The sequence below is a fragment of the Ranitomeya variabilis genome, chromosome 1, assembly GCF_051348905.1.
Source record: "Ranitomeya variabilis isolate aRanVar5 chromosome 1, aRanVar5.hap1, whole genome shotgun sequence".
NCBI lineage: Eukaryota > Metazoa > Chordata > Amphibia > Anura > Dendrobatidae > Ranitomeya > Ranitomeya variabilis.
Genome location: NC_135232.1, coordinates 249,356,648 through 249,383,466, shown reverse-complemented (window position 1 = coordinate 249,383,466; position 26,819 = coordinate 249,356,648). Strand labels below are relative to the sequence as shown.

General features: G+C 44.4%; 1 protein-coding gene across 6 annotated transcripts in view; it reads right to left on the bottom strand.

Annotated features, from left to right (window-relative positions):
• SFSWAP (splicing factor SWAP) overlaps positions 1-24,632 on the bottom strand; it is a 183,956-nt gene extending 159,324 nt beyond the window's left edge. For 2 of the 6 annotated variants that reach the window (XM_077293318.1, XM_077293319.1), the window contains exons 1-5: positions 24,291-24,508; positions 19,223-19,359; positions 18,638-18,807; positions 17,996-18,136; positions 3,774-3,850 (exon numbers count right to left, since the gene is read on the bottom strand). In XM_077293318.1, the coding sequence (XP_077149433.1) occupies positions 3,774-3,850; positions 17,996-18,136; positions 18,638-18,807; positions 19,223-19,278 (444 nt within the window). In that variant the 5' untranslated portion in view covers positions 19,279-19,359; positions 24,291-24,508. Of the gene's footprint in view, positions 1-3,773; positions 3,851-17,995; positions 18,137-18,637; positions 18,808-19,222; positions 19,360-24,290 lie in introns of all 6 variants that reach the window. The other 4 variants (XM_077293315.1, XM_077293317.1, XM_077293316.1 and 1 more) reach the window with 4 other exon arrangements.
• Between the last annotated feature and the right edge of the window lie 2,187 nt (positions 24,633-26,819).

The following is a 26,819-nucleotide window of genomic DNA, read 5'->3' as shown; positions in this document are numbered from 1 at the left end:
TTTGATATTACCTGCGTTTATTTGTGAAAAAAAATGGAAACTGGCAAAAACTTAGAAAATTTCGCAATTTTCCAAATTTGAATTCGTATGCCCTTAAATCACAGAGTTATGTCACCCAAAATACATAATAAGTAACATTTCCAACATGTCTACTTTACATCAGCACAATTTTGTAGCCAAAATGTTTTTTTTGTTAGGGAGGTATAAGGGTTAAAAGTTGATCAGCAATTTCTTTTTTTTAACACCATTTTTTCTTAGGGACTACATCACATTTGAAGTCACTTTGAGGGGTCTATATGATAGAAAATACCCAAGTGTGACACTATTCTAAAAACTGCACCCCTCAAGGTGCTCAAAACTACATTCAAGAAGTTTATTAACCCTTCAGGTGTTTCACAGGAATTATTGGAATGTTTAAAAAAAAAAAAAAAAAAAAAAGAACATCTAACTTTTTTTCACAAAAAATTTACTTTAGCTCCAATTTGTTTTATTTTACCAAGGGTAGCAGGAGAAATTGGACCCGAAAAGTTGTTGTGCAATTTGTCCTGAGTACGCTGATAGCCCATAAGTGGGGGTAAACCTGCTCGGAAGGGAAGGAGCGCTGTTTGACTTTTCAATGCAAAATTGACTGGAATTGAGATGGGACGCCATGTCACGTTTGGAGAGCCACTGATGTGCCTAAACATTGAAACCCCCCACAAGTGAAACCATTTAGGAAAGTAGACCCCCTACTGAACTTATCTAGATGTGTGGTGAGCACTTTGAACCCCCCAAGTGTTTCACTACAGTTTATAACGCAGAGCCGTGAAAATAAAAATTATTATTATAATTTTTGTGTAAAAATAAATAAATAATTTTTTAGCCCCCCAGTCTTGTATTTTCCCAAGGGTAACAGGAGAAACTGGACCCCAAAAGTTGATGTCCAGTTTGTCCTGAGTACGCTGATACCCCATATGTGGGGGGGAACCACCGTTTGGGCGCATGGCAGATCTCGGAAGGGAAGGAGCACTGTTTGGAATGCAGACTTGGATGGAATGGTCTGAATTCATCACATTGCGTTTGCAGAGCCCCTGATGTACCTAAACAGTAGAAACCCCCCACAAGTGACCCCATATTGGAGACCCCCCCAAGGAACTTATCTAGATGTGTTGTGAGAACTTTGAACCCCCAAGTGTTTCACTACAGTTTATAACGCAGAGCAGTGAAAATAAAAAATCATTTTGTTTCCCACAAAAATGATTTTTTTAGCCTCCCAAATTTTCATTTTCCCAAGGGTAACCAGAGAAATTGGACCCCAAAAGTTGTTGTCCAATTTGTCCTGAGTACACCGATACTCCATATGTTGGGGTAAACCCCTGTTTTGGGCACAGGAGAGCTCGGAAGGGAAGGAGCACTGTTTTACTATTTCAACGCAGAATTGGCTGGAATTGAGATCGGATGCCATGTCGCGTTTGGAGAGCCCCTGATGTGCCTAAACAGTGGAAACCCCCCAAATCTAACTGAAACCCTAACCCAAACACACCCCTAACCCTAATCCCAACCTTAACCATAACCCTAACCACACCCCTTACCCCAACACGCCCCTAACCCTAATCCCAACCCTAACCACACCCCTAACCCCAACACACCCCTAACCCCAACACAACCCTTACCCTAATCTCAACCACACCCCTAACCCCAACACACCCCTAACCCTAATCCCAACCGTAAATGTAATCCCAGCCCTGACTGTAGGCCCAGCCCTAACTGTAGGCCCAGCCCTAACTGTAGGCCCAGCCCTAACTGTAGGCCCAGCCCTAACTGTAGGCCCAGCCCTAACTGTAGGCCCAGCCCTAACTGTAGGCCCAGCCCTAACTGTAGGCCCAGCCCTAACTGTAGGCCCAGCCCTAACTGTAGGCCCAGCCCTAACTGTAGGCCCAACCCTAACTGTAGGCCCAACCCTAACTGTAGGCCCAACCCTAACTGTAGCCCCAACCCTAACTGTAGCCCCAACCCTAACTGTAGCCCCAACCCTAACTGTAGCCCCAACCCTAACCCTAACGGGAAAATGGAAATAAATACATTTTTAAAATTTTATTATTTTTCCCTAACTAAGGAGGTGATGAGGGGGGGGTTTGATTTACTTTTATAGCGGGTTTTTTAGCGGATTTTTATGATTGGCAGCTGTCACACACTAAAAGACACTTTTTATTGCAAAAAATAGTTTTTGCGTCTCCACATTTTGAGAGCTATAATTTTTCCATATTTTGGTCCACAGAGTCATGTGAGGTCTTGCTTTTTGTGGGACGAGTTGACGTTTTTATTGGTACCATTTTCGGGCATGTGACATTTTTTGATCGCTTTTTATTCCGATTTTTGTGAGGCAAAAACCAGCAATTCGTGAATTTCTTTTGTGGGGGGGTGTTTATACCGTTCCACGTTTGATAAAATTGATAAAGCAGTTTTATTCTTCGGGTCAGTACGATTACAGCGATACCTCATTTATATCATGTTTTTATGTTTTGCGCTTTTATACGATAAAATAGATTTTATATATAAAAAAAAAAAATATTTTTGCATCCCTTTATTCCGAGGACTAACTTTTATTTTTTTTTGCTGATGATGCTGTATGGTGGCTCGTTTTTTGTGGGACAAGATGACATTTTCAGCGGTGCCATGGTTATTTATATCCGTCTTTTTGATCGCGTGTTATTCCACTTTTTGTTCGGCGGTATGATAATAAAGCGTTATTTTTTGGCTTTTTTTTTTTTTTTTTTTTACAGTGATCACTGAAGGGGTTAATTAGTGGGACAATTTTATAGATCGGGTTGTTACGGACGTGGCGATACTAAATAGGTGTACTTTTATTGTTTTTTCTTATTTTAGACAAAAAAGTATTTATTGGAACAATATATATATATTTTTTTACTTCTTTACATTGCCCCAGGGGGGACATCACATTATAGTGACAGATCGCTGATCTGACACTTTGCAATGCACTGTGTCAGATCAGCGATCTGACAGGCAGTGCAGGGAGGCTTCCCGGCGGCCGTTTTGGATCCGGGCCTGCAGGGAGGAGGAGGTAGGAGACCCTCGGAGCAACACGATCACATCGCGTTGCTCCGAGGGTCTCAGGGAAGCACGCAGGGAGCCGCCTCCCTGCGCGATGCTTCCCTATTCCGCCGGAACGCTGCGATCATGTTTGATCACAGTGTTCCGGGGGTTAATGTGCCAGGATGTCAGCTGTGATAATCAGCTGACACCCGGCGGCGATCGGCTCCGCTCCCCCCGTGAGCGCAACTGATCGCATATGATGTACTATCCCGTCGAGGGTCAGATAGGCCCAGGTCACCTCGACGGGATAGTACGTCTAAGGTCAGAGAGGGGTTAATGGACTTGATAGGTGACCGGTATCTCACAAGTTAACTCCCCAACTTTGTATTTAACTACTGCACATAATGGGCCAGGCTCTGGTGGTCGGTCTCCTTGGCAACAAGCTGTACATTAGTGCTGTAAGGGAAAAACTCTCATACTAGGAGAATGGTAGCTCATAAAGTACATCAACTGCAAGCTTGCTTATTTTCATGCTGTTTAACAATATAAGTTTTCATATCAGAATAACCCTTTAAATTAAAAAATGTTCTTTTTGCAACAATGAATCAGAATATACGGAAATGCTAATGTGAACACAGCCAAAGTGGTATACACACACACACACTTTTTTGCTGGAACAGTTGGTTAGGGCAGCTTTAAAAAAAAAAAAAGCCAAAACTATGTTTTGAATTTATGCTTACCAGTTCAACATCAGGGGGAACATTTAATCCTTCTGGTGCAATAAAAGGTTCTTCACTATCTTCAACATCACTTGAGTCTTGAGGGGGAAAAAAAAGAAACAGCTAAATGACAAATGCACAGATACTTGCAATATAGACATATCACTGGTCGAGACTATAAAACAAGAAAATGACAAAAGTAATATAATAAAATTAACTCTGCTTCAGGTATTGAGTGCTGTGTAATGCTCAAGCGTCCCAGCAATTCCTCCCTTACTACTTAGTTCCAACTCTGTCTCATTACAATTTAAACTGAGCAACATGAATAGTCTGCGTCTCCTCGGGGAATCCGCAGTGTCCCCTTCCACCTTAGCATTGTCTCTGTGCGCTCTGCAAGACTCCAATGCCATCACAGTCCAGTATAGCACCCTAATCCAATATTTATTGTGTGAACATAGGAAAAATACATACATGTCCAGTAAAATACCCATGTTTGCACTTAAAAACAGTCCTCTGTATTGATGAATGGTTCTGCCGCAGAATAAGTCCTGCACACATAATATGATGGAACTGAAAATCTGCAACAGGTTATCTGGCCTTGATAACTGGGCAGTCTTCACAAAGAGGTGAACTTTCACTAAATTCAAAAAGACTCAGCAAAAACCACTATTTAAATTTTAATGACTAGTAAAGATGACCTGTCACATGCTCAAAAAGAAGTTAAAATACCCAATAAAAACAAGAAAAATTCCCTTTGCCTACTGCTCTTTTCTGTTTTACACTGCATCACTCCATTTTGCAGAGATGTTCACATTCGTTTCTTCTACAGCGCAATATGTGAAATCTCCATTTTGCGGTCCAACTTTCTTGATTCTTCTCTGGAGGTGTATGCTTTCACCCAGCACTATCAAATGCTACCAAAACACGGCAGCAGCCAACACTGATAGATTGCTAGATCAGATGCTGAGCTGTGATGGCAATGTCTAGGGGAAGAGGGAAAGAGGTGAAAGTGCGCGACTGCAGAGAAAACTATGAAGAAACGCCAAGCTGAAAAGCAGAGATTTCATGTAGCGCCCTCTAGAAGAAATAAATACATCTCTGAGATGGAGTGATGCGGTCCAAAACGAAAAAGAGCAACACAATCAGGGTATCGCAGGGAGTTTTACAAGGTATTTAATTCAATTTTATTTGGGCATGTGACTGGTCCTCTAAAAAAATAAAAATAAATAAAAAAAACCTGTCATCCTGATAAAGTTACATAGCGAAGAGGAGGATTGTGTGACATACAGAAACAAAATTATTATAAACAGGTAATAATTTAACCTAATGATAATGCAGATATACTTATGCTGTTTCTTGGTCCTCTCTGCAGGCTATCATGAAAGGGACAAATAGCATTTCCCAAAGGTACTACATTAGAATGTACTGCGGAGCGCATCGCTCTGTATTTCACGAGGAAACATTTGTTTTCTTCTAAGCAATGCCTAATTGGACAGTGAAAGTGACGGCAGTAGAAAAACATGACATTTACACGTGATAATAAGCGTATTCCTTTGCAGTAGTTAGATTGCAGGGGTTAAAACGGTGTTAAGAAATGCAGCAGTTTATTTTATTTTTTTTAAATCCACACCATTTACACGTCTGCTTAAAACGTCAAAACCAAATTGGAAAACTATTATTGACATGAATAGTCTGATTCTGAGTCAGAATGAACGGCTAAAGATTCAACCACATGAGAAATTGGCCATCACTTAATTTATTTTCCCCTCTCTGCTTTATTACGCCGACTCTGTTCATCACAAATGCTTACGTTTGGCCAATTTGTAAAATCAACTCTCTACAAAAAAATAGTAGCACGAGTTTCGAGGAAAATGTATTTACCCAGGGTCAATATAATAATTGTTCTCAATGAATACTAATCAGGCAAAATGAAAAGAATCACTCTGCCCATTTCTTAAGGCTTTACACAGCAAGAGGACATCAATTATATCCATGGCAAGATAGAAAATGCTCAGTTTCTTAAGGACAGCCTAATGGCTTAGTGTAAATGTCCGTCTTCAGAAGGCATTTTACACTTTACATATCTATCTATATAATTGTCAAAGGGGTACTTCTTTCTGTTTGTTGGTCTGTCCGCAACTAACTTCCGTAAGGGAAATCCCGCGTCACTGATTTGTCGCGGCCGGCCGGCTGCAACCAATCAGCGAGATTGGGGCGGGATTTGAACACCGCTTCACTTTTTACTATTGATGCTGCCTATGCACTGCGTGGGCTGCGCTATATACTGCGTGGGCTGCGCTATATACTGCGTGGGCTGCGCTATATACTGCGTGGGCTGCGCTATATACTGCGTGGGCTGCGCTATATACTGCGTGGGCTGCGCTATATACTGCGTGGGCTGCGCTATATACTGCGTGGGCTGCGCTATATACTGCGTGGGCTGCGCTATATACTGCGTGGGCTGCGCAATATACTACGTGGCTGCGCAATATACTACGTGGCTGCGCAATATACTACGTGGCTGCGCAATATACTACGTGGCTGCGCATTCTCGAATACCCGATGCGTTAGAATCGGGCCACCATCTAGTCTACTATATAATCGTCTAATTCTGTCTGTCTAATGGAAATCCCGCGTTGCTGATTGGTCGCTCCAGTTGCCCTCGACCAATCAGCGACAGGCACAGTCCGGCCGTAGTTCAGTCACGTTTACTGAACAAGTTCTGTCAGTCACAGCTCTATACAAAAGCTGATACTCTGCAGCAACGCTCACGTTGGCACCGATTGTGGGCGTTTACCCCTCTGATGCCGCTCTCAATAGTGACAGTGACAACAAAGGGCATGGCAGAGGGAGGGAGCGATTACAATCGCTTTGTGCCGATGATTTCCATGGTGACTGAGGGCCGAAGGATGGCAGCGGGGTCACCCAAGTACGATGGCCTGTAAGCTCCTCCCTGTGTGCAAGACGATGATCTAATGCCCTGCGATGCAAAAGCATTGCAGAGTATAAGATCAATGATCAGGGCATGGAAAGTTGATGTCCCATCCCGGGAAGAAGTGAAAAATTAAAAAAAAAATAAAGAACAAAAAAAGATGAAAAAATATTAAAGAAATACATTTATGTAAAAACAAAACAAAAAAAGTTCACATATTTGGTATCGCTGTGTCCGTAATGAACCGCCCTATAAAACTGTCCCAATAGTTAACCCTTTCAGTTAATACCGTAAAAAAAATACAAAAAAAAACACGACAACGCAAAAAACTAAAATTTATCATACCACTGAATAAAAAGTGGAATAAAACTCAATCAAAAGACGACCGTAAATAAAAATGGTATCTCTGAAAAAGTTAACTTGTACTGCAAAAAGCGAGCCGCCATAGAGCTGAGTCAGCAGAATAAAAAAAGTTATAGCTCTCAGAATAAAGCGATGCAAAAATAATTACCGTATTTTTCTGACCATAAGACGCACTTTTTTTCCTCCAAATTTGGGAGGAAAGTGTGGGTGCGTCTTATGGTAGGGATGTAGCATGTGGGGAGGGGGGCAGCAGCGAGTGGGATCGCACTGTTATCCCACTTCAGGAGGCAGAAAAATGTCCCCACTGCCGGGAATCAGCGCTGGGGAAACCATGTGGTCCCGATGATTAAGTGCAGTGAATATTCATTAGCTACTCCCCGCCCACCTATCAGCTGAGCGGTGAGCCGGGAGCAGCAAATGAATACTGCACTTAAGCAGGGACACACATGGTTTCCTCAGCGCTGATTCCTGCAGCAGCTGGGGAGATCCGTGTGTCCGGGGGAGTTGGAGGCAGCAGCAGGGTCCGGGGAGAGGAGATCGCTGGTACCTTCCTGGGCTGGAGCCGAGTGCTGTGCAGTGTGCACAAGGAGGACCTGTGATGTCAGAAGTGGGCGGGCTGGAGCATTACATGGCAGCACAGAGCCCTCCCTCTTCTTGACATCATCACAGGTCCTTCAGACTCCAACACTAGAATCTGCTGGCTTCCATTACCTGTGCTGTGGAAAGGCAACAAGAGGGAGGGCTCTGTGTGTGCAGTCATGGGATGCTATTACCTCACTACAGGCTGGCTGCCACAATTAAAAGGTTAGTCTTTCCAAAACACAATAAAGTACTCTGCCACTCCTTTAGTGAACTATAACTCCCAGCATGTCATAGGATCTGCAGGACATGCTGGGAGTTATAGTTCTCCCATGGGATTTTAAAGCAGCACTCCAGTGTTATTTTGCAGTGCTGGAGTGGTGCTTTCAATGTAAGCCCTGTGCCCCCATTCTTATACTCACCCTCCAGCATCTCCATATAGTACTTCACAGACACCACACTGGTCCCGCAGCTTCCAACATAATAACATACTATTATATATAATAACACCACATATAATAGTATGTTATTAAATATTTTACCACATTTTTTTTGCTTCAAATATTTTTTTCCCTATTTTCCACCTCTAAAACCTGGGTGCGCCTTATAGTCCGGTGCGTCTTATAGTCCGAAAAATACGGTATTTTTTCTATAAAATAGTTTAACACTATTTTAAGTGTAAAAGTGACAAAACAAACAAACAAACAAAAAAAAACAATATAAATGTGGTATCGCTGTAATCATACTGACTGAATAAAGCTGCCTTATCACTTTTACCATACACAGAACAGCAAAAGGAGAAAAAAAAAAACAATTCCTAAATTGCTAGCTTTGTTCATTCTGCCTCCCAAAAATCAGAAGAAAAAAAAAAGTGATCAAAAAATGTTTGGATTGAATTTTAGATCAGCTATTCCTGTATCACCTGAGCTTTTCTATCCCCATTGCCTACTTATATTTATACTAGATGGTGGCCCGATTAGAACGCATCGGGTATTCTAGAATATGCATGTCCGCGTAGTATATTGCCCAGCCGCGTAGTATATTGCCCAGCCGCGTAGTATATTGCCCAGCCGCGAAGTATATTGCCCAGCCGCGAAGTATATTGCCCAGCCGCGAAGTATATTGCCCAGCCGCGAAGTATATTGCCCAGCCGCGAAGTATATTGCCCAGCCGCGAAGTATATTGCCCAGCCGCGTAGTATACAGACTTAAAATAAAAAATAAACATATACTCACCTTCCGAAGGCCTCTTGAAGTCCTGGCCCTGTGTGCGGTGCACGCGGCAGCTTCCGGTCCCAGGGTTGGTATGAGCGCAGGACCTGTGATGACGTCGCGGTCACATGACCGTGACGTCATGGCAGGTCCTTCTCGCATACCATCCTTAGCACCGGAACCTGCCGCTTGCATGGAGCGGTTACGGCAGCGGAAGGTGAGTATATAATGATTTTTTATTTTTTTTAATTATTTTTAACATTAGATCTTTTTACTATTGATGTTGCATAGGCAGCATCAATAGTAAAAATTTGGTCACACAGGGTTAATAGCACCGTTAATGGAGTGCGTTACACCGTGGCATAACACGGTCCATTAGCGCTGCCATTAACCCTGTGTGAGGGCTGACTGGAGAGGATAATGGAGCGGGCACTGACTGCGGGGAGGAAGGAGCGGCCATTTTAACGCCGGACTGCGCCCGTCGCTGATTGGTCGTGGCTGTTTTGCCACGACCAATCATCGAGTTGGATTTCCTTGACAGACAGAGGCTGCGACCAATGAATATCCGAGACAGACAGACAGACGGAAGTACCCCTTAGACAATTATATAGATTTTTTTTGTATACCTGTCTTGTACATTTTTTTGAATAAAATGATGATATTTTTATGGATTTTTTTGATTCCGTGTTTTCTGGTAATAGAGTCCAAAGTAATGCTGCTGCCTCATTATTGTGAGTGGCTCCCTCGAGGGTTCCATCTGAACCACATCAGTCGGAGATTTAGATGGAAAAAGCAATTTAAGTGCTGAGCAAACAGCGCCGGAAGTGATCCCAAATGTTATATAAAATTGTTCCCAACAAAAGCCTCAACTCAATCCACAAAAACTGAAGTCCCCACTCAGGTGTGTCATCTGTTAACGGAAATAAAGCGCTAGTTACCCACCCCCCACCAACAAATTCTGCGCTCCCAAATCCAAATGCCCTCTTTCTTCTGTGCCCCACAGTGTGCCTAAACCACATTTAGCGTCCGCATGTTTAGCATTTCAGTAGCTATGACAGCATGCCTAATTTACAGGCGCGTGTCTCCATAAGCATCAGTTGGGCACAACATAAGGGAACTACAACAGCAGTTTGAAATTTTCACTCACCAACATCCACTGCTGCTTGTTTCTGGAAAACACCCATGGAGTCAAAATAGTCACTACATCTGTAGATTCCCAAAGGGTTATAATTTCAAAAATGAGGTCACTTGAGGGGGAAATTCTGCTCTTCTAACACTTAGGAGCTCTGTATATGGAGTCCACAAACTATTCAAGGAAAATCTATGCTTCAGGAGGCAAATAGCGCTCTGTCCCTCCAGAGTCTCGCTGTGTGGCTAAGCAATACTGTACAACCACATATGGGGTATTTCTACATTCAGCAGACATTGTGGGACAAATTTTTGGTCCCATTTTTACCCATTTCCCAGTGTGAAAATGTAAGATTTGGGGCCAAAACAAAATTTTGGTGGACAAAATATTTTTTCTTCACTGCCCAAAGGTATAAAAGCCTGTAACACACGTGATGTCAATATGATCACTGCACCCCTAGATTAATTTATTGAGAGGTGTAGTTTGTATAATGGGGTCATTATGGGAGGGGGGGGGGGGGGCTGCTGTTCAGGCACCTCGGGGGCTTTCCCAATGTGACATGGCACCCTCAAACCAGTCCAGCAAAATCTGAACTCCAATATGGCGCTTCCTCCCTTCTGAGCTTTGAACTGTGCCTCAAAAGTAGTTTTCGACCCCATATGGGGTATCTGTGTACTCAGGAGAAATTGCAGAACACATTTTGGGATCCATGTTTCTTGTTATCCTTGTGAAAATAAAAATATGGGGCTAACAGAACATTTTAGACAGATTTCCTTTCAGAGTGTTTAACTACAAGAGAGCAGGAGTGTTTTTTGGTGTTCATCAGCCCAAAACTTCGAAGACTGTGACCACAAGTAATGTATCTGGGGTTGTGGACTGATGGTTTGCGATTCATGCTCAATTTGTATCCTGAGTAAAAGGTGACTGAGTAATAGATTTTACAGACATACCCACATCCAATGCTGATAGAGTTTGTCTTTACACCAGACACTGAGCATTACAGGCGTCAAGTAAGCTATTAGGGGAAAGTCTGACGGTTTCCATTGCAGCTCAAAAATATGGATAACAGGTTATAATTTACTTACAATATGTAATGCTGTTTATGTACGTTGATTCAGCTTTAAGGTATAGAAAGCCAACCAGACATGTACCGTATTTTGCAAACTACAATAAGCACTTTTCCCCCCTAAACGTTGGAGGAAAGTGGATGGGTGCCTCTTATAGTCCGTATGTACCTGGCTGTGGCAACATAGGGTGGAGGCAGAGGAGCGGGTCACTGAAAGCAGGAAATCGCAACAAATGTGCCCATATGTGCACATTTAGCCCTTTCCAGCAATACCTTTACAGAGCCAGTCCATTCTTCCATTAATTATTGAATTGAAATTTGAGTTAATATGCAAATGAGGCTGAAAAGGAGATTTTTGTGTACTCACCGTAAAATCTTTTTCTCCGAGCCACTCATTGGGGGACACAGGACCATGGGTGTTATGCTGCTGCCACTAGGAGGACACTAAGTAAACAGAAAGATTAACTCCTCCTCTGCAGTATACACCCCTTCACTGGATACAATTTCAACCAGTTCGGTAGTAAAGCAGTAGGAGCATGAACAAAGACAAACTATGTCAAAACCAAAGAAGTAACAACAAGCCAAAACAGGCTAACAGGGTGGGTGCTGTGTCCCCCAATGAGTGGCTCGGAGAAAAAGATTTTACGGTGAGTACACAAAAATCTCCTTTTCTCCTACGCCTCATTGGGAGACACAGGACCATGGGACGTACAAAAGCAGTCCCTGGGTGGGGAGCAATATGCTAATACCCCATGTACCACCAGCTTACTGAGGTACCGATGTGTGCAGAATGCGCCTGCCGAGGGCAGCGTCTGCCGAAGCCTGAGTATGGATGAGGTAGTGCTTCGTGAAAGTATGCAGACTGGACTAAGTCGTAGCTTTACAAGCTGATGTGCGGACGCCTGGTGCCGAATGGCCCAAGAAGCACCGACCGACCGGGTGGAATGCGCCTGAATCCCAGGTGGGACAGGAGTGTTCCTGACACGATAGGATTCCTGAATAGCGGAACAAATCTACTTGGCTAGAGTGGCCTTTGAGGCAGGTAGACCTTTCCAATGTCCCTCCGGAAGCACGAAGAGGACATCCGACTTACGGAAGGGAGCCGTGCGAGATATGTACCTCCGAAGAGCTCAAACCAGATCCAGAGTATGGAGAGCTTTCTCGATACAATGAGTAGGTGCAGGACAGAAAGACGGGAAGACAATGTCCTCAGGAGAGGTTCTCAAAACCACCTTATCTGGGTAAAAAATTCAGAAAAAGGGGGGGGTCGGCAAGAGAGAGCAGCCAACTCAAACTCTCCAAATTGACGTAATTTCCACTAGAAAGACCACCTTCGATGAGAGAAGGGTGAGAGATGTACTGCAATGGTTCGAAAGAGGCCTCCTGAAGAACTCCGAGAACCAAGTTAAGATCCCATGACGCCAAAGGCATTCTATAGGGAGGGACCACCCGGGAGACTCCTTGGATGAACGTCTTAACCGGCAGTCTGGAAGCGATCCTTCGTTGGAATAGAACAGACAAGGCGGACACTTGTCCCTTGAGCGAGCTTAGGGCAAGGCCTGACTCTAAACTTGATTGGAGAAACTCCAGAATGGACGGAATGGAAAAGACTAAGGGCAAACGTCCATGGGTATTGCACTATGAAAAGAAGATACGCCAGGTGCGATGATAAATGCGCATGGATACGGGTTTCCTAGCGCGAATCATGGTAGAAGGACCCCCGGAGAGAATCCGGCTTGGGCTAAAATCCAGGATTCAACAGCCACGCCATCAAAGACAGGGTCCCAGAGTTCTGATGGCAAATTGGGCCCTAGAAGAGAAGGTCCGTGCGATCTGGAAGGCGCCAGGGGGTGTCGGCGACCATTTGGACGAGTTCCGCGTACCATGCTCGGCGCGGCCAGTCGGGCGCGACGAGAATCACCGGTCTCCCCTCTGCTCTGATCTTTTTGATGACTCTCGGAAGCAGAGAAAGGGGCGGAAAAATGTATGGCAGCTGGAACGGATGCCACGACAGAACCAGGGCATCTACCCCGATGGCGCGAGGATCGTGGGAACGGGCAATGAACTGGGGAACCTGGTTGTTGAACCTCAAGGTCATGAGATCCACATCCGGCGTCAGCCAGCGAAGTCAAATCTGCTGGAAAACTTCCGGATGGAGGGACCACTCGCCCGAAGCAAGACTTTGGCGACTGAGGAAGTCCGCTTCCCAATTCTCCACGCCCGGTATGTGGATTGCCGATATGAGCGAGTGATTGGTCTCTGCCAAGCGCAGGATGTGGGAGACTTCGCGCATGGCTGCTCTGCTGCGGGTTCCCCCTTGTGGTTGATGTACGCCACGGCTGTGGCGTTGTGGGATTGAATTCTGATGGGATGACCTGCGAGAAGGTTGGTGAAAGTTGTGTAAAGCGAGAATGATCGCTCAAATTTCCAGGATATTGATTGGGAGACGTGACTATCTCGTGGACCAACGACCCTGTGCCGTGTGGTGAATAAAAATTGCACCCCAGCCAAAAAGGCTGGCATCAGTAGTCACCACTAACCAGCGCACAGGAAGAAAGGATTTCCCTTGGTTCAAGGAAGACTGTAGTGTCCACCACCTGAGGGTCTGCCTGACCTGTGGGGGTAGATGAAAGCGACGGTCGAGAGGAACCGGGCTTCTGTCTCAGGCTAAAAGGAGCGCCTGTTGCAAGGGACGGGGATGGCACTGCGCAAACAGAATGGCTTCCATCGCCGCAACCATTTTTCCGAGGATGCGCATCGCAAAGCGAATGGAGTGAGGGACTGGGCGGAAGAGCCTGCGCGCTCCCTGTTGTAAGGATAGAACCTTCTCTGGAGGGAGAATGACCAGCCCGCGGGAAGAGTTCAAAATCATGCCCAGGAAGGAGATTTGCTGGGCCGGCACTGGAGATGATTTCTCGAAGTTGATCTTACAACCCAGGCGAGAAGGAGAATCCACGGTGATGCTCACCGACTCCTCGCAGGTAGACTGGGACGGACCTTTGATTAATAGGTCGTCCAGATATGGCAGGACTACCACTCCCCGAGCGTGAAGAATGGCCATGACAGCCGCCATGACCTTTGTGAAGACTCTGGGGGCGGTGGCAAGTCCGAAGGGCAAGGCCACAGACTGGAAGTGTACTTCTTGGGCTGCAAAGAGCAGGAACTGCTGATGAGAGGGAAAAATTGGGATGTGTAGATAGGCATCTTTTGATGTCTATGAATGCAAGGCACTCTCCTTTTTCCAGGGACGCGACAACGGAACGGAGGCGGTCCATCCTGAAGTGTCGGACCCGTACGAATTTGTTTTAGCAGTTTGAGATCCAGTATGGGCCGTAGAGTCCCGTCCTTCTTTGGGACCACGAAAAGGTTGGAGTAAAACCACGTGAACCTTTGGTCACGAGGGACTGGAGTGATGACACCGTCCTTTTGAAGCGCCTGTATGGCGTGAAGAGAAAAAACTCGATTTTGTATCCGGAAGACACGAGCTCTCTGACCCACTCGTCGTGAACGACCGAGAGCCGCTGTTGACGGAACGAAAGAAGGCGTCAGCCTACGTTGTCAGTGTCAGGCGGACACGCCAACGAGTCATTGTGAAGGTTTAAGGGATGCGGACGGCTCAGGGGCAGACGGCCTGGGTCCGGGTTTCCAGGAACGGTTTGGTCTGTATGAGACCTGGGAAGTTCTGTTGTCCCGACGTCCCGAACCAGGGGAAGAGGACGACAAACTGGAGTTGTTACGAAATGACCGGAATCGAAACTGCTGCTGATTCCATGCTGGGGAAGAAATTCACTTTTTTTTTTTTTTTTAATAATCCGGTAGCGTCAGAAATGATTTGGTCTAGGTTTTCCCCCCAAATTAAACGACCCGCTTGGTAAGGAAGAGAGGTAAGCGACTTTTTGGAAGGAGAGTCTGCTCGCCAATCGCGGAGCCATAGGGCCCCCCCCGATGGAAATTGCGTTAGCAGCCGCTTGCGCTGCGCAATTAGCCGCATCTATGGAGGCGCTAACGACAAAATCTCCGGCCTGAGCTAACTGGTTAACTAGTCTGGCCGTCCCTGGGGGAAGATTACTGCCGTGGACGGTAAAGGTCAACACCTCAGCCCAGGTCACCATTGCCTTAGCTACCCAGGTAGCTGCAAAGGATGGAAGGAGGGCTGCTCCTGAGACTTCAAAGACTGAGCGAGCCAAATAATCAATCTGGCGGTCAGAAGGGTTTTTGACTGATGAATCGTCTGACAGAGAGAAGATTGTTTTGGATGCAAGCCGCGACACGGCAGGATCCAGAAGGAGAAAGAAGTAAGCCCTTCACCAGATCCCTTGAGAAAGGATATTTAGCTTCCGTGGCTTTTTGAGCCGTAAAGCGCTTTTCTGCTCCCTGTGTCTTGGATAATATCCTGAAACTCAGGGTGATTATGGAGACTTCTTAAAAGATACAACGTGTTCCTGAGAGGAAGCAGATTCATCGTCCACCATTAATGCCGGACCAAAAAAGAACTAAAAAAGAACCTATACATATTTGGGATCTATGAACTGATAATGACCTGGAAAATCATAATAGCAGCTCAGTTTGACCATATAGTGAACATGGTAGACAAAAACCACAAGAAACAATTGTGGAATTTCACTTTTCTTTTTTTGCACTTTCAGCGCACTTGAATTTTTCTTCCTTCATTTTCCGGTACACTATATGGTAATACAAATGGTGATAGTCAAAAGTACAACTCATCCAGCAAAAGGAAAAAAAAAAAAAAAAAATCAAGCTCTCACATGGCCATATTGACGGAACAATAATAATAAAAAAAAGTTACGGCTTTGTGAAGAATGGGAGGAAAAAACGAAAGACGCAAAATCCCAAAGTCGCGTAGGGGGTTATAAAAAAAAAAAAAAATATTTTGTGGGTGACATACTCCCTTTAAGTTTTCCCACCTGACAAATTTGCATTTTGTAGCTCAACACTATATTATACCTAGACATGCATCCTTCCTGTAAGTCTGATACGTGAAAATATTCTACTTTCAGGCAGATCAATCATAAAGAGAAATATATTTGCATATACAAATAAAATTTTACTTTAACAAGTCGGTGTAAATGATGTTTTATCATCTCTCCCGTCAAAATAATTTAATACAAGCACACTTAGGAGTGTTTGGACATTTAGAAGAGTGCTCATCTATTTCTCCAACTTCTATAGACTTTAAGGAGTAGCAGCCCACATACTAAACCACTGCTCTGTGGATTTCCCTCCCCCGTTGTGTATATGAACACTACTGTTCAAAAGTTTAGGGTCACTTAGAAATTTCCTTATTTTTGAAAGAAAAGCACAGTTTTTTTCAATGAAGCTAACATTAAATGATTCAGAAATACACTCTATACATTGTTAATGTGGTAAATGACTATTCTAGCTGCAAAAGTCTGGTTTGTAATGCAATATCTTCTATAGGTGTATAGAGGCCCATTTCCAACATCCATCACTCCAGAGTTCTTATGGCACTTTGTGTTTGCTAACTGTGTAAGAAGGCTAATGGATGGTTGGAATACCCTTGAAAACCCTTGTGCAAGTATGTTACCACAGCTGAAAACAGTTTGGCTGATTAGAGAACCTATAAACCAGACCTTCCTTTGAGCTAGTTGAGAATCTGGAGCATTACATTCGTTGGTTCCATTAAACTCTCAAAATGGCCAAAAAAAAAAAAACTTTCATGTGAAACTCGACAGTCTATTCTTATTCTTAGAAATGAATGTTATTCCATAAAAGAAATTGCAAAGAAACTGAAGAATTCCTACAATGGTGTGTACTACTCCCTTCAGAGAGCACAAACAGGCTCTAACCAGGAGTAGAAAGAAGTGGGAGGCCCTGCTGCACAACTGAGCAACAAGCTTGAGGTGTTTGGATCACACAGAAGAACATTTGTGAGATGCAGAACAACTGAAAAGATGCTGGAAGAGTGCCTGACGCCATCTGTCAAGCATGGTGGAGGTAATGGGATGGTCTGGGGTTGCTTTGGTGCTGGTAAAGTGGGAGATTTGTACAAGGTAAAAGGGATTTTGAATAAGGAAGGCTATCACTCCATTTTGCAACACCATGCCATACCCTGTGGACAGCCCTTGATTGGAGCCAATTTCATCCTACAACAGGACAATGACCCAAAGCACACCAGAAGCAGGCAGCTGGTATTCTATCTGTAATGGAGTGGCCAGCGCAATCAGCAGATCTCAACCTCATTGAGCTGTTGTGGGAACAGCTTGACCGTATGGTACGCAAAAAGTGCCCATCAAGCCAAACCAACTTGTGGGAGGGGCTTCTGGAAGCATGGGGTGAAATTTCTCCAGATTACCTCTGCAAATTAACTGCTAGAATGCCAAAGTTCTGCAATGCTGTAATTGCTGCAAAGGGAGCATTCTTTGACGAAAGCAAAGTTTGAAGGAGAAAATTGTTATTTCAAATAAAAATCTTTTTTTCAAACCTTGGCAATGTCTGGACTAGATTTCCAATTCATTTGGCATCTCATTTAATTAATAAAAGTATGAGTTTTCATGGAAAACACAAACTTGTCTGGGCGACCCTAAACTTTTGAATGGTAGCATATGTGTCTGGAATAACTAACTGATAACCGTGCATCCAACCACAATGACTCCTAATAATTTAGAAAACCGTTCTGCAGCCCCATCTTGAATGAAATGGAGGTGCGTTTGCCTGACCTATGCTCATTCACTGTCTATGCTGGAAACAGCCGAGCGGCGTTGTTTCGCTTTCTCCAGCAGGCACAAACACAATGAATGGAGCTGATGTTGAATAAGAGTATCTCCACTTCATTGAAGATGGGGCTGCAGCACCAGATCCCACATTATCAGGATTGCGGGTACGTAGGTGGGGAATCCCAGCAATCAGTAGGTTATTTCTTATCCTATGGTTAAGGGATTGCTGGGAAGAAACACAGTTTAAGCTAATAAACACATCAAATACCTTTGTCGTCTTTGCCTTTTTGTTGATCTTCTTCCTCTGTGGGTTGTGAAGGATCATAATAGTCACTTTTGTATTGGAAGCCGACAGTGTTATACATCCCATCCTCTGCCAGGGCTTCACTTAGCCGCTTATATTCTTCCTCTTGAAGGAAAATACAAACATATTAAAAATACAAAACCTAAAAAAACACAACAAAGTCATGCTTCAGCTGCGTGAAAGGCCATTATCCCTCAGATATTGCCAATGGTCATGTATTAATAGATCCATATTAATGAACAGGAGAAAAGGCAAACTACTTTCCCTGACAAGTGAAACTGGTAGCATACATGCAGGACAAAGTTCAGGATTCTGAAGATTTGTCCACGACTTGTGGCTTTCCTCTCTACAATAATTAAGTAAAGCGAGCATATTCCAGTGCACAGATAAGATGGGAAAAAGCAGTCTACAAAAATTAAAAAAACCCTATCCTGCGGTCCACATTCAGAGAGCTGCTTTCCATTCCATTGGAACTGTCAAATAGATAACATCAGAAAGAGTGAGTATAAAATAATCAGAGATTTTAGACCAATTTACATACTGTACAGTTTTACTCTAAAGGATGGGTTGGAGTTAATAGTAAGGGACGGGTGTGTAGTGATATACCTTGTCTTGCTTCCTCTTCCAGCAAGTCCGTATGCAACGCTAAATACCTCTCTTCATCACATAAGGCCTCTATTCGAGCCTCCTCCTCGGATAAATTATAGTTTCTGTTCCACGAGTTGTGCTCTGCGTCATATTCAGAAAGGTCATGCAGGTGACCCCGTCCATCATACCTGCAACACGAAACAAATGGTGAGTACGATGTGCCTCAAACGCCAATTCTCCATATGAGAACTTACCTGTCTACTCTGCCCTGTCACAAAACAGACCCACCAAAGGGGTCTTACAATCACTCTGGAAACTGAGTCCCTCTCACTTAACCCTTCAGAGTCTGGACATTCCGCTGTACATTGTGTAGATTGCTCTATCAATGTAAAACTTAACATGTCTATCTTGTCTGGCTCTTTTAAGAATAGATCAGATTCCCAAAATGTCAGCTGGCAATCTATTAGAAGCTCTTACCTTATGATGGTTTTTTTAACCAATTATGTAATCAAATGTAAACTTTTTACTTATTTGTTTTTTAGTTTCTGAGGGGAATCTGGAAACTTCTAATTTACATTCACACGAACCCGAACACATAAATACCTATCCGTAAGAACCAAAGGCTGGAAATTTTCTCGCTTCTTTCTGCTAGTCCGCATCTCTCAGCAGAAATCTTCGCCGCAGAAACGTGGATCCCTTGGTGGTATAAGCATGGCTAGGCTCGGCCCTTAGCCAAATGGCTGAGGAAATAAGTTCTGGTTATGTAGTAGAGAGACACACACATACATGGCAAAAACATACATATGTACTTTAAGGAGGCTTTACAGAAGGATACCGACTGCACAGCAGAAAGCGAGTTCTAGCAGCGCTCCCGGCAGAAGGCTGACCATAAAGCACAATTAATTGGGGTAGATGGCGGTGATCTCTATATGGAGATGAAGGTAGAAAATAATGCACAAAAAGCCTCCTTAATATACAACGTGATTAACTTAATTGAAGGATCGCTTTAGTGTTTTCACTGAATAATGCCATAAACCTACTAAGTCGGCACTGCCACCTAATAGTGTTTATATCATGTAAATCATGCACTTAAAGTGTACGCCCCATATCATTTACCCTTTACACTTAAGTAGATGGGACCTAACTCGGCAAGCCTGCCATATCCTCCATTACAATCTGTACCGCCACTGCTGTGTATTAAGCTGCAAAGATGCATGAAAAGAGCAGAAAATCCGGGGCGCTTCTTCTCAGTCTCCATATCCAGTATGTCACCGGGTGCAGTGCCAGGGGCAGACCTGTTACCCTGAAGGGGCGCCATCAAACAGATTATGAAACAGCTCAAACAACATCTCGGGATGATAATGACTGTACAGACTCTAATACAATAACAAAAATGGTATCCGTTGTGCAGTAATGCGATGCACTTGCACTGAGAAATCAAGCAAATGGGCAGCATATGGCTAGCACTTTGCAGCGCTGGAGTCCTGGGTTCAAATCCCACCAAGGACAACATGTGTAAGGAGTTGGTATGTTGTCCCCAGGCTCCTCCCACACTCCAAAGACATACTGATAAGGAACCTAGATTGTGACCCCCAATCGGGACAGCGATGATGTCTGTTAAACTCTACAGAATATGATGGCGCTATATAAGCAAAAAAAAAAAAAATGTAGACAGGAAGTGCACTGGGGGTGTCTTTGCAAATACATTGACACCCCCACTGCATTTGCTGGCTAATCTGAATCAGGCATGAAAGCTCGATTTCTCAGCATCGGCACATTAGAGTTCTACAGGTTTCATTTTTCTTGTTGCATCAGGGCCTATCCAGACATGCTAGCATTTTCAGAAGTAAAGTCGCCCTTCAGGGTTCCCTCTAAGCGGAGACTCGAGTCTCTATTACAAAGAGGCACGCACAGTTACTAATGAATTATACAACAGACTTGACATACAACTAAATATCGGCTGAATTTGACACGAACAATGTAGGAGGCACACTTTAAGAACATAGGTATAACGGAGGTAACCATTAACAAAGCATCTGGAATCTTTTTCACATAAAAATCGAGTTGGAAACTTAACTTTATTATGGGCACAACAATAAAGCTATCAATTCCATTGTTAAAACCAAGTGTCAGGAGATCTTCATCAGAAAAAGATTCCATCACTTTACCCCCTCCGACCCATTAAGGAAAAAAAAAAAACAAGTGTCGCCCCAGGACACAATCTGATAGTCCATCGATGAAGAACTCTCCTATACAGTACTGAAAATAAAAGCAGTGCGTAAGTGTGAAACTGAGCTCAATATAGGCAGGAGTCCTGCACTGAAAAGGTTAAAGGAGACCAGTCCGAAATGTAAAATTCAAAAGTTTAATCCATTGAGGTAGCCCACTCAAGTAAGACTGCCCTGCCATGATTGTGGGGCTTTCTCAGAACGGCTCATATGTTCCTGCTGAACCAGCGATGAACAAATGTATCTTACCCCAATATATTTCCCCTATATTTCTAATCACCAGAAAATTGCATTTTATCAGTTAACAAAATAATAATAAGAAAATACATAGAAAAGGAGGGGCTTCAAAGTTATGCCCCAATCTTGGAAAATGGCTACTGTCATTTACAGCGCGAGAAGGAGCACATATGGAGGTTTGATAAATACACGGCTGTAGCTTCTAGCACAAGACGCAGTGCGGCTCCTCCGTGTGTGTCGCAGTGTACAAAGTCCTAGCTCCACACTAGACCATCAGCAGGGGAGCGGTGCTGGACACATCTACAGCCTTCCCTAGGGCCTTTACAACATTTCACCAACAAACTATTAGCAATGCAGGAATTGTGACTTTCAAGTTAAAGGTAATTTATATACACCTGAATCATCGTCTAACCCTTCATGGCTAAGAACATATATGTTCCATTTATGTGTTATACCACAAAAGTAATGATTATTAAGAGTAACTGGTTTTTGTTTTTTTGTAATGTTGTCCATCATGGAAAGTTATAAAACTTTGCAAATCATAGTAATAGTGAATGTATCTTCATTCCTGTATATAAAGAATAAAATAAAAAAAGCACATTCAAGTGGCTTCCAAACCAGTGTTTTTCAGCAGGTTAGGCTACTTTCACACTAGCGTCGGTATGGGGCCTTCGCCATGCGTCGGCCCGATGTACCGACGCATGCTGAAAAATAACAGCACAACGGGGGCAGCGGATGAAGTTTTACAACGCTTCCGCTGCCCCATTGTAATGTCCGGGGAGGAGAAGGCGGAGTTTCGGCCGCGCATGCGCGGACACGACGCACAAAAAAAACGTTACATGTAACTTTTTTGTGCCGATGGTCCGCCAAAACACGACGCATCCGTCGCACGACGGATGCGACGTGTGACCATACGTCGCAATGCGTCGCTAATGCAAGTCAATTGAGAAAAAAAACGCATCCTGCGGGCAACTTTGCAGGATGCGCTTTTTCTCCAAAACGACGCATTGCGACGTACAGCAAGCGACGCTAGTGTGAAAGTAGCCTTATCCGCCTGCCTTTAGCTGCATGAACTCACGTGGAGTATACAGATGCTGGCAGTGTGGGGGTCAGCACAGGAGTGATGGGTTTATCAGAACAATCTCCTGCAGCAGCTTATCTGCAGGGACATGGGCGCTGACCTCTACACTGCCAGCATCAGTGCATTCTGACATCTAGATGCCACAGGCAGGCCAATAAACTGCGGTTTACATGCAATTTTTTTTTTTTTTATTTAACAAGAATTAAGCCAAATCCCCACATAGATATGATATTCCATGCTGGACAAAATGATTAAAAACAAAAATAAAACTTTCCTTTTTTTTTTTTAAAGGGCATATCCAGAACTATAGATACGTATATTTTTTTTTACTAAGGGCCTAAGAACAGGTAGCTAGTTGCTAACTACTTGCCTGCTGTGCCCAGCGCCGATCTGTGGTGGCACAGAATGGTCACAGATTGTCATGCTAATTGACAGCTGGTTCCCTGTTACCTAACTGCGGTGAGCCTGTTGTCAATAAACATGACATGGGCAGTCAGGGCCCATTGACAAAGCAGACCGGAAGAGGAGCTGCTCTGTTAATGTGGAGCATCTGGCTCGCCAGCAGGAGCGGTCGGTGACAGCGCGGATCCAGCGGCAGATAGAACAGAACCTGCCTTAGTCTTTAGAGCCATAATTAGTTTACATGGGAGAAAACCTGGGGACAGGTTCCCTGGATAGGGTCGATAGGGACCACTTTTAGGACTGCTACGTCTTATAGTTGGCTCTAGGGTTCCTGCCTTCTTCCTCTATGATGAGATTATTTGCATATTTAAGTTCCCACTGGAGCATTGCATGGCCTAGAAGGCTCCTTATTGCCAACTTCTCTCCACAAGGAGAAACTTAACCCCTCAGAGCCATTACATTATGATGCACAAGTATTAATTGCTGTATGGCATTTTCCCTGTGTGCTAGGTGTCTACTTCCAGAAAATACGTAGGTAGATTTTATCATTTTATATCTAAGCTTTTATGTCGTTTTTCCAAGTATTGCAGCAGATAGGTTAACAAGATATCTTTGTATTCTCTATTATCATGCGAGACCCCCGGACTGTTCTTATAAGATGTCCCCCGAGTCGGTCAGAGCGGACATCATGTAGAAGAGCTACTTTCTTCAGGTCTATCTGTGGAAAGCTGCAGGCACTCTGCATGGCTTGTAAAGAGAGCTACGACTACTCGAAAGAACCAACATCACATAGAAGTCAGTTAACCGTTTCATAGCAAGACTCCTGCTATACCAAACTCTGCTGCTCACCCAATCCACTAGTAGACAGGCCTGCAGCCACCCCAAGCACACACACACAAGCAGCTTCCATGGGGGGTGGGTATACATACATCTGTATGAAGAGAAGGGATGGGCAACACGATGCCCCCAGTACTGAGGAATGGATGGCAATACGTGTAGCTGTCTGTTTAACCCTCTACACCACGCTTGTGTCACGGCAGCAGCACTTTATGGAAACCGTTTTACACGCAGTCCGGCCCTATAAGGAAAGCTCTCAGACCTCACAGCAAGGCCACGATGACCGGTGGGGCCACGATGACCGGTGGGGCCACGATGACCGGTGGGGCCACGATGACCGGTGGGGCCACGATGACCGGTGGGGCCACGATGACCGGTGGGGCCACGATGACCGGTGGGGCCACGATGACCGGTGGGGCCACGATGACCGGTGGGGCCACGATGACCGGTGGGGCCACGATGACCGGTGGGGCCACGATGACCGGTGGGGCCACGATGACCGGTGGGGCCACGATGACCGGTGGGGTCACAGAATAGTCACCCTGATCTTGTGTTAGACAATGGCTTCCCATACAGGCCACACACTGTACAAGTCTGCAGCGCACCACCATGGAGGTCAGCGGCACATCTGTAAATTATGGGGTCTCCTCTCCTTCCATGGAGGCTGAGACACAAGAGACCCCACTGATCCGGCCACCATGGGGCCTGCCTGTGTCCGGGCACATTACTGTGTACACACACACACACACACACACACACACACACACACACACACACACACACACACTGCAGGCCTGTCCATAGCGGAGGAGCCACAGCAGCCACTGAAGACATAACCCCATTAGATTAGTGAACGGTAAACAATCGTCATAAGAGACCAACCGACCTATCGATCTGAATGTGAGAGTCTCCCATCCACGGGATGAGGTGCCGCCCGTGCTCGTGGTACAAGGCTTTCTCATTGTCCCGGAACAGCTTGCAGGCATAGCCGAACACCAGGAGCTCCGCCGCCGGGCCTGTCTTCCCGCTGCTCTTCTTCCGTGCTTTACCGGACAACATGACAAGCGGCCACGGCCTACAGACACCAGGCCTCCGTCACCGCAGGGTAAATGCTAGAGTGTATGGGCTCCTTCCAGGTGTGACGTCATTTCCGGGGGCGTGTCCTATCGGGAGGGGCGTGTTCTCCAAGGCGGCAAAGGAAAGCAGCATGACAGCTTGTGGACGCCATGGAGGTTACGATGCTGAAGTTGGTTTCTTATTCGTTCAGTTTCTTATTCGGGCTGAAGTTGGTTTCTTATTCAGCAGTTTCTTATTCGGCTATTTTTTATTTTCTGTTTTTTTCAGGTTTTTGTATAAAAATAAACCATTCTGAGTATATAATAATATGCGGTCATGTGCCCTCTTGTGAATACACTTAAAAACAGATACAAAATTTAGAAGGCTGGCACAAAAATGGGCATCAAAGTGGGCACTGAGGTATGGTATTGAAGGGGTTAAATGCCTTTGTGCCACTGATTTAACACCTGATTTACATACCTACTGATGCCCCACATGAAATCCAAGTCACTCCAGCCTGGCACAAATGGGTTCTGGGCATCAGAACTGGCATCAAAGTGGGCAAATTGCACATTTTCACAGATTTGAATAAGTAACAGCTATTTTTAAGGGGTTAAATGCCTTTGTGCCACTGATCTAACACCTGATTTACATACCTACTGATGCCCCACATGAAATCCAAGTCACTCCAGCCTGGCACAAATGGGTTCTGGGCATCAGAACTGGCATCAAAGTGGGCAAATTGCACATTTTCACAGATTTGAATAAGTAACAGCTATTTTTAAGGGGTTAAATGCCTTTGTGCCACTGATCTAACACCTGATTTACATACCTACTGATGCCCCACATGAAATCCAAGTCACTCCAGCCTGGCACAAATGGGTTCTGGGCATCAGAACTGGCATCAAAGTGGGCAAATTGCACATTTTCACAGATTTGAATAAGTAACAGCTATTTTTAAGGGGTTAAATGCCTTTGTGCCACTGATCTAACACCTGATTTACATACCTACTGATGCCCCACATGAAATCCATGTCACTCCAGCCTGGCACAAATGGGTTCTGGGCATCAGAACTGGCATCAAAGTGGGCAAATCACCCATTTTCACAGATTTGAATAAGTAACAGCTATTTTTAAGGGGTTAAATGCCTTTGTGCCACTAATCTAACACCTGATTTACATACCTACTGGTACCCCACATGAAATCCATGTCACTGCAGCCTGGCACAAATGGGTTCTGGGCATCAGAACTGGCATCAAAGTGGGCAAATTGCACATTTTCACAGATTTGAATAAGTAACAGCTATTTTTAAGGGGTTAAATGCCTTTGTGCCACTAATCTAACACCTGATTTACATACCTACTGATGCCCCACATGAAATCCATGTCACTCCAGCCTGGCACAAATGGGTTCTGGGCATCAAAACTGGCATCAAAGTGAACAAATCACCCATTTTCACAGATTTGAATAAGTAACAGCTATTTTTAAGAGGTTAAATGCCTTTGTGCCACTGATTTAACACCTGATTAACATACCTAATGATGCCCCACATGAAATGCATGTCAATACAGCCTGGCACAAATGGGTTCTGGGCATCAAAACTGGCATCAAAGTGAGCAAATCACTAATTTTCATAGATTTGAATAAGTAACAGCTATTTTTGAGGGGTTAAATGCCTTTGTGCCACTGATATAACACCTGATTTACATACCTACTGATGCCCCACATGAAATCCATGTCACTCCAGCCTGGCACAAATGGGTTCTGGGCATCAGAACTGGCATCAAAGTGGGCAAATTGCACATTTTCACAGATTTGAATAAGTAACAGCTATTTTTAAGGGGTTAAATGCCTTGGTGCCACTAATCTAACACCTGATTTACATACCTACTGATGCCCCACATGAAATCCATGTCACTCCAGCCTGGCACAAATGGGTTCTGGGCATCAAAACTGGCATCAAAGTGAGCAAATCACCAATTTTCATAGATTTGAATAAGTAACAGCTATTTTTGAGGGGTTAAATGCCTTTGTGCCACTAATCTAACACCTGATTTACATACCTAGTGATGCCCCACATGAAATCCATGTCACTTCAGCCTGGCACAAATGGGTTCTGGGCATCAGAACTGGCATCAAAGTGGGCAAATTGCACATTTTCACAGATTTGAATAAGTAACAGCTATTTTTAAGGGGTTAAATGCCTTTGTGCCACTAATCTAACACCTGATTTACATACCTACTGATGCCCCACATGAAATCCATGTCAATACAGCCTGGCACAAATGGGTTCTGGGCATCAGAACTGGCATCAAAGTGGGCAAATCACCCATTTTCACAGATTTGAATAAGTAACAG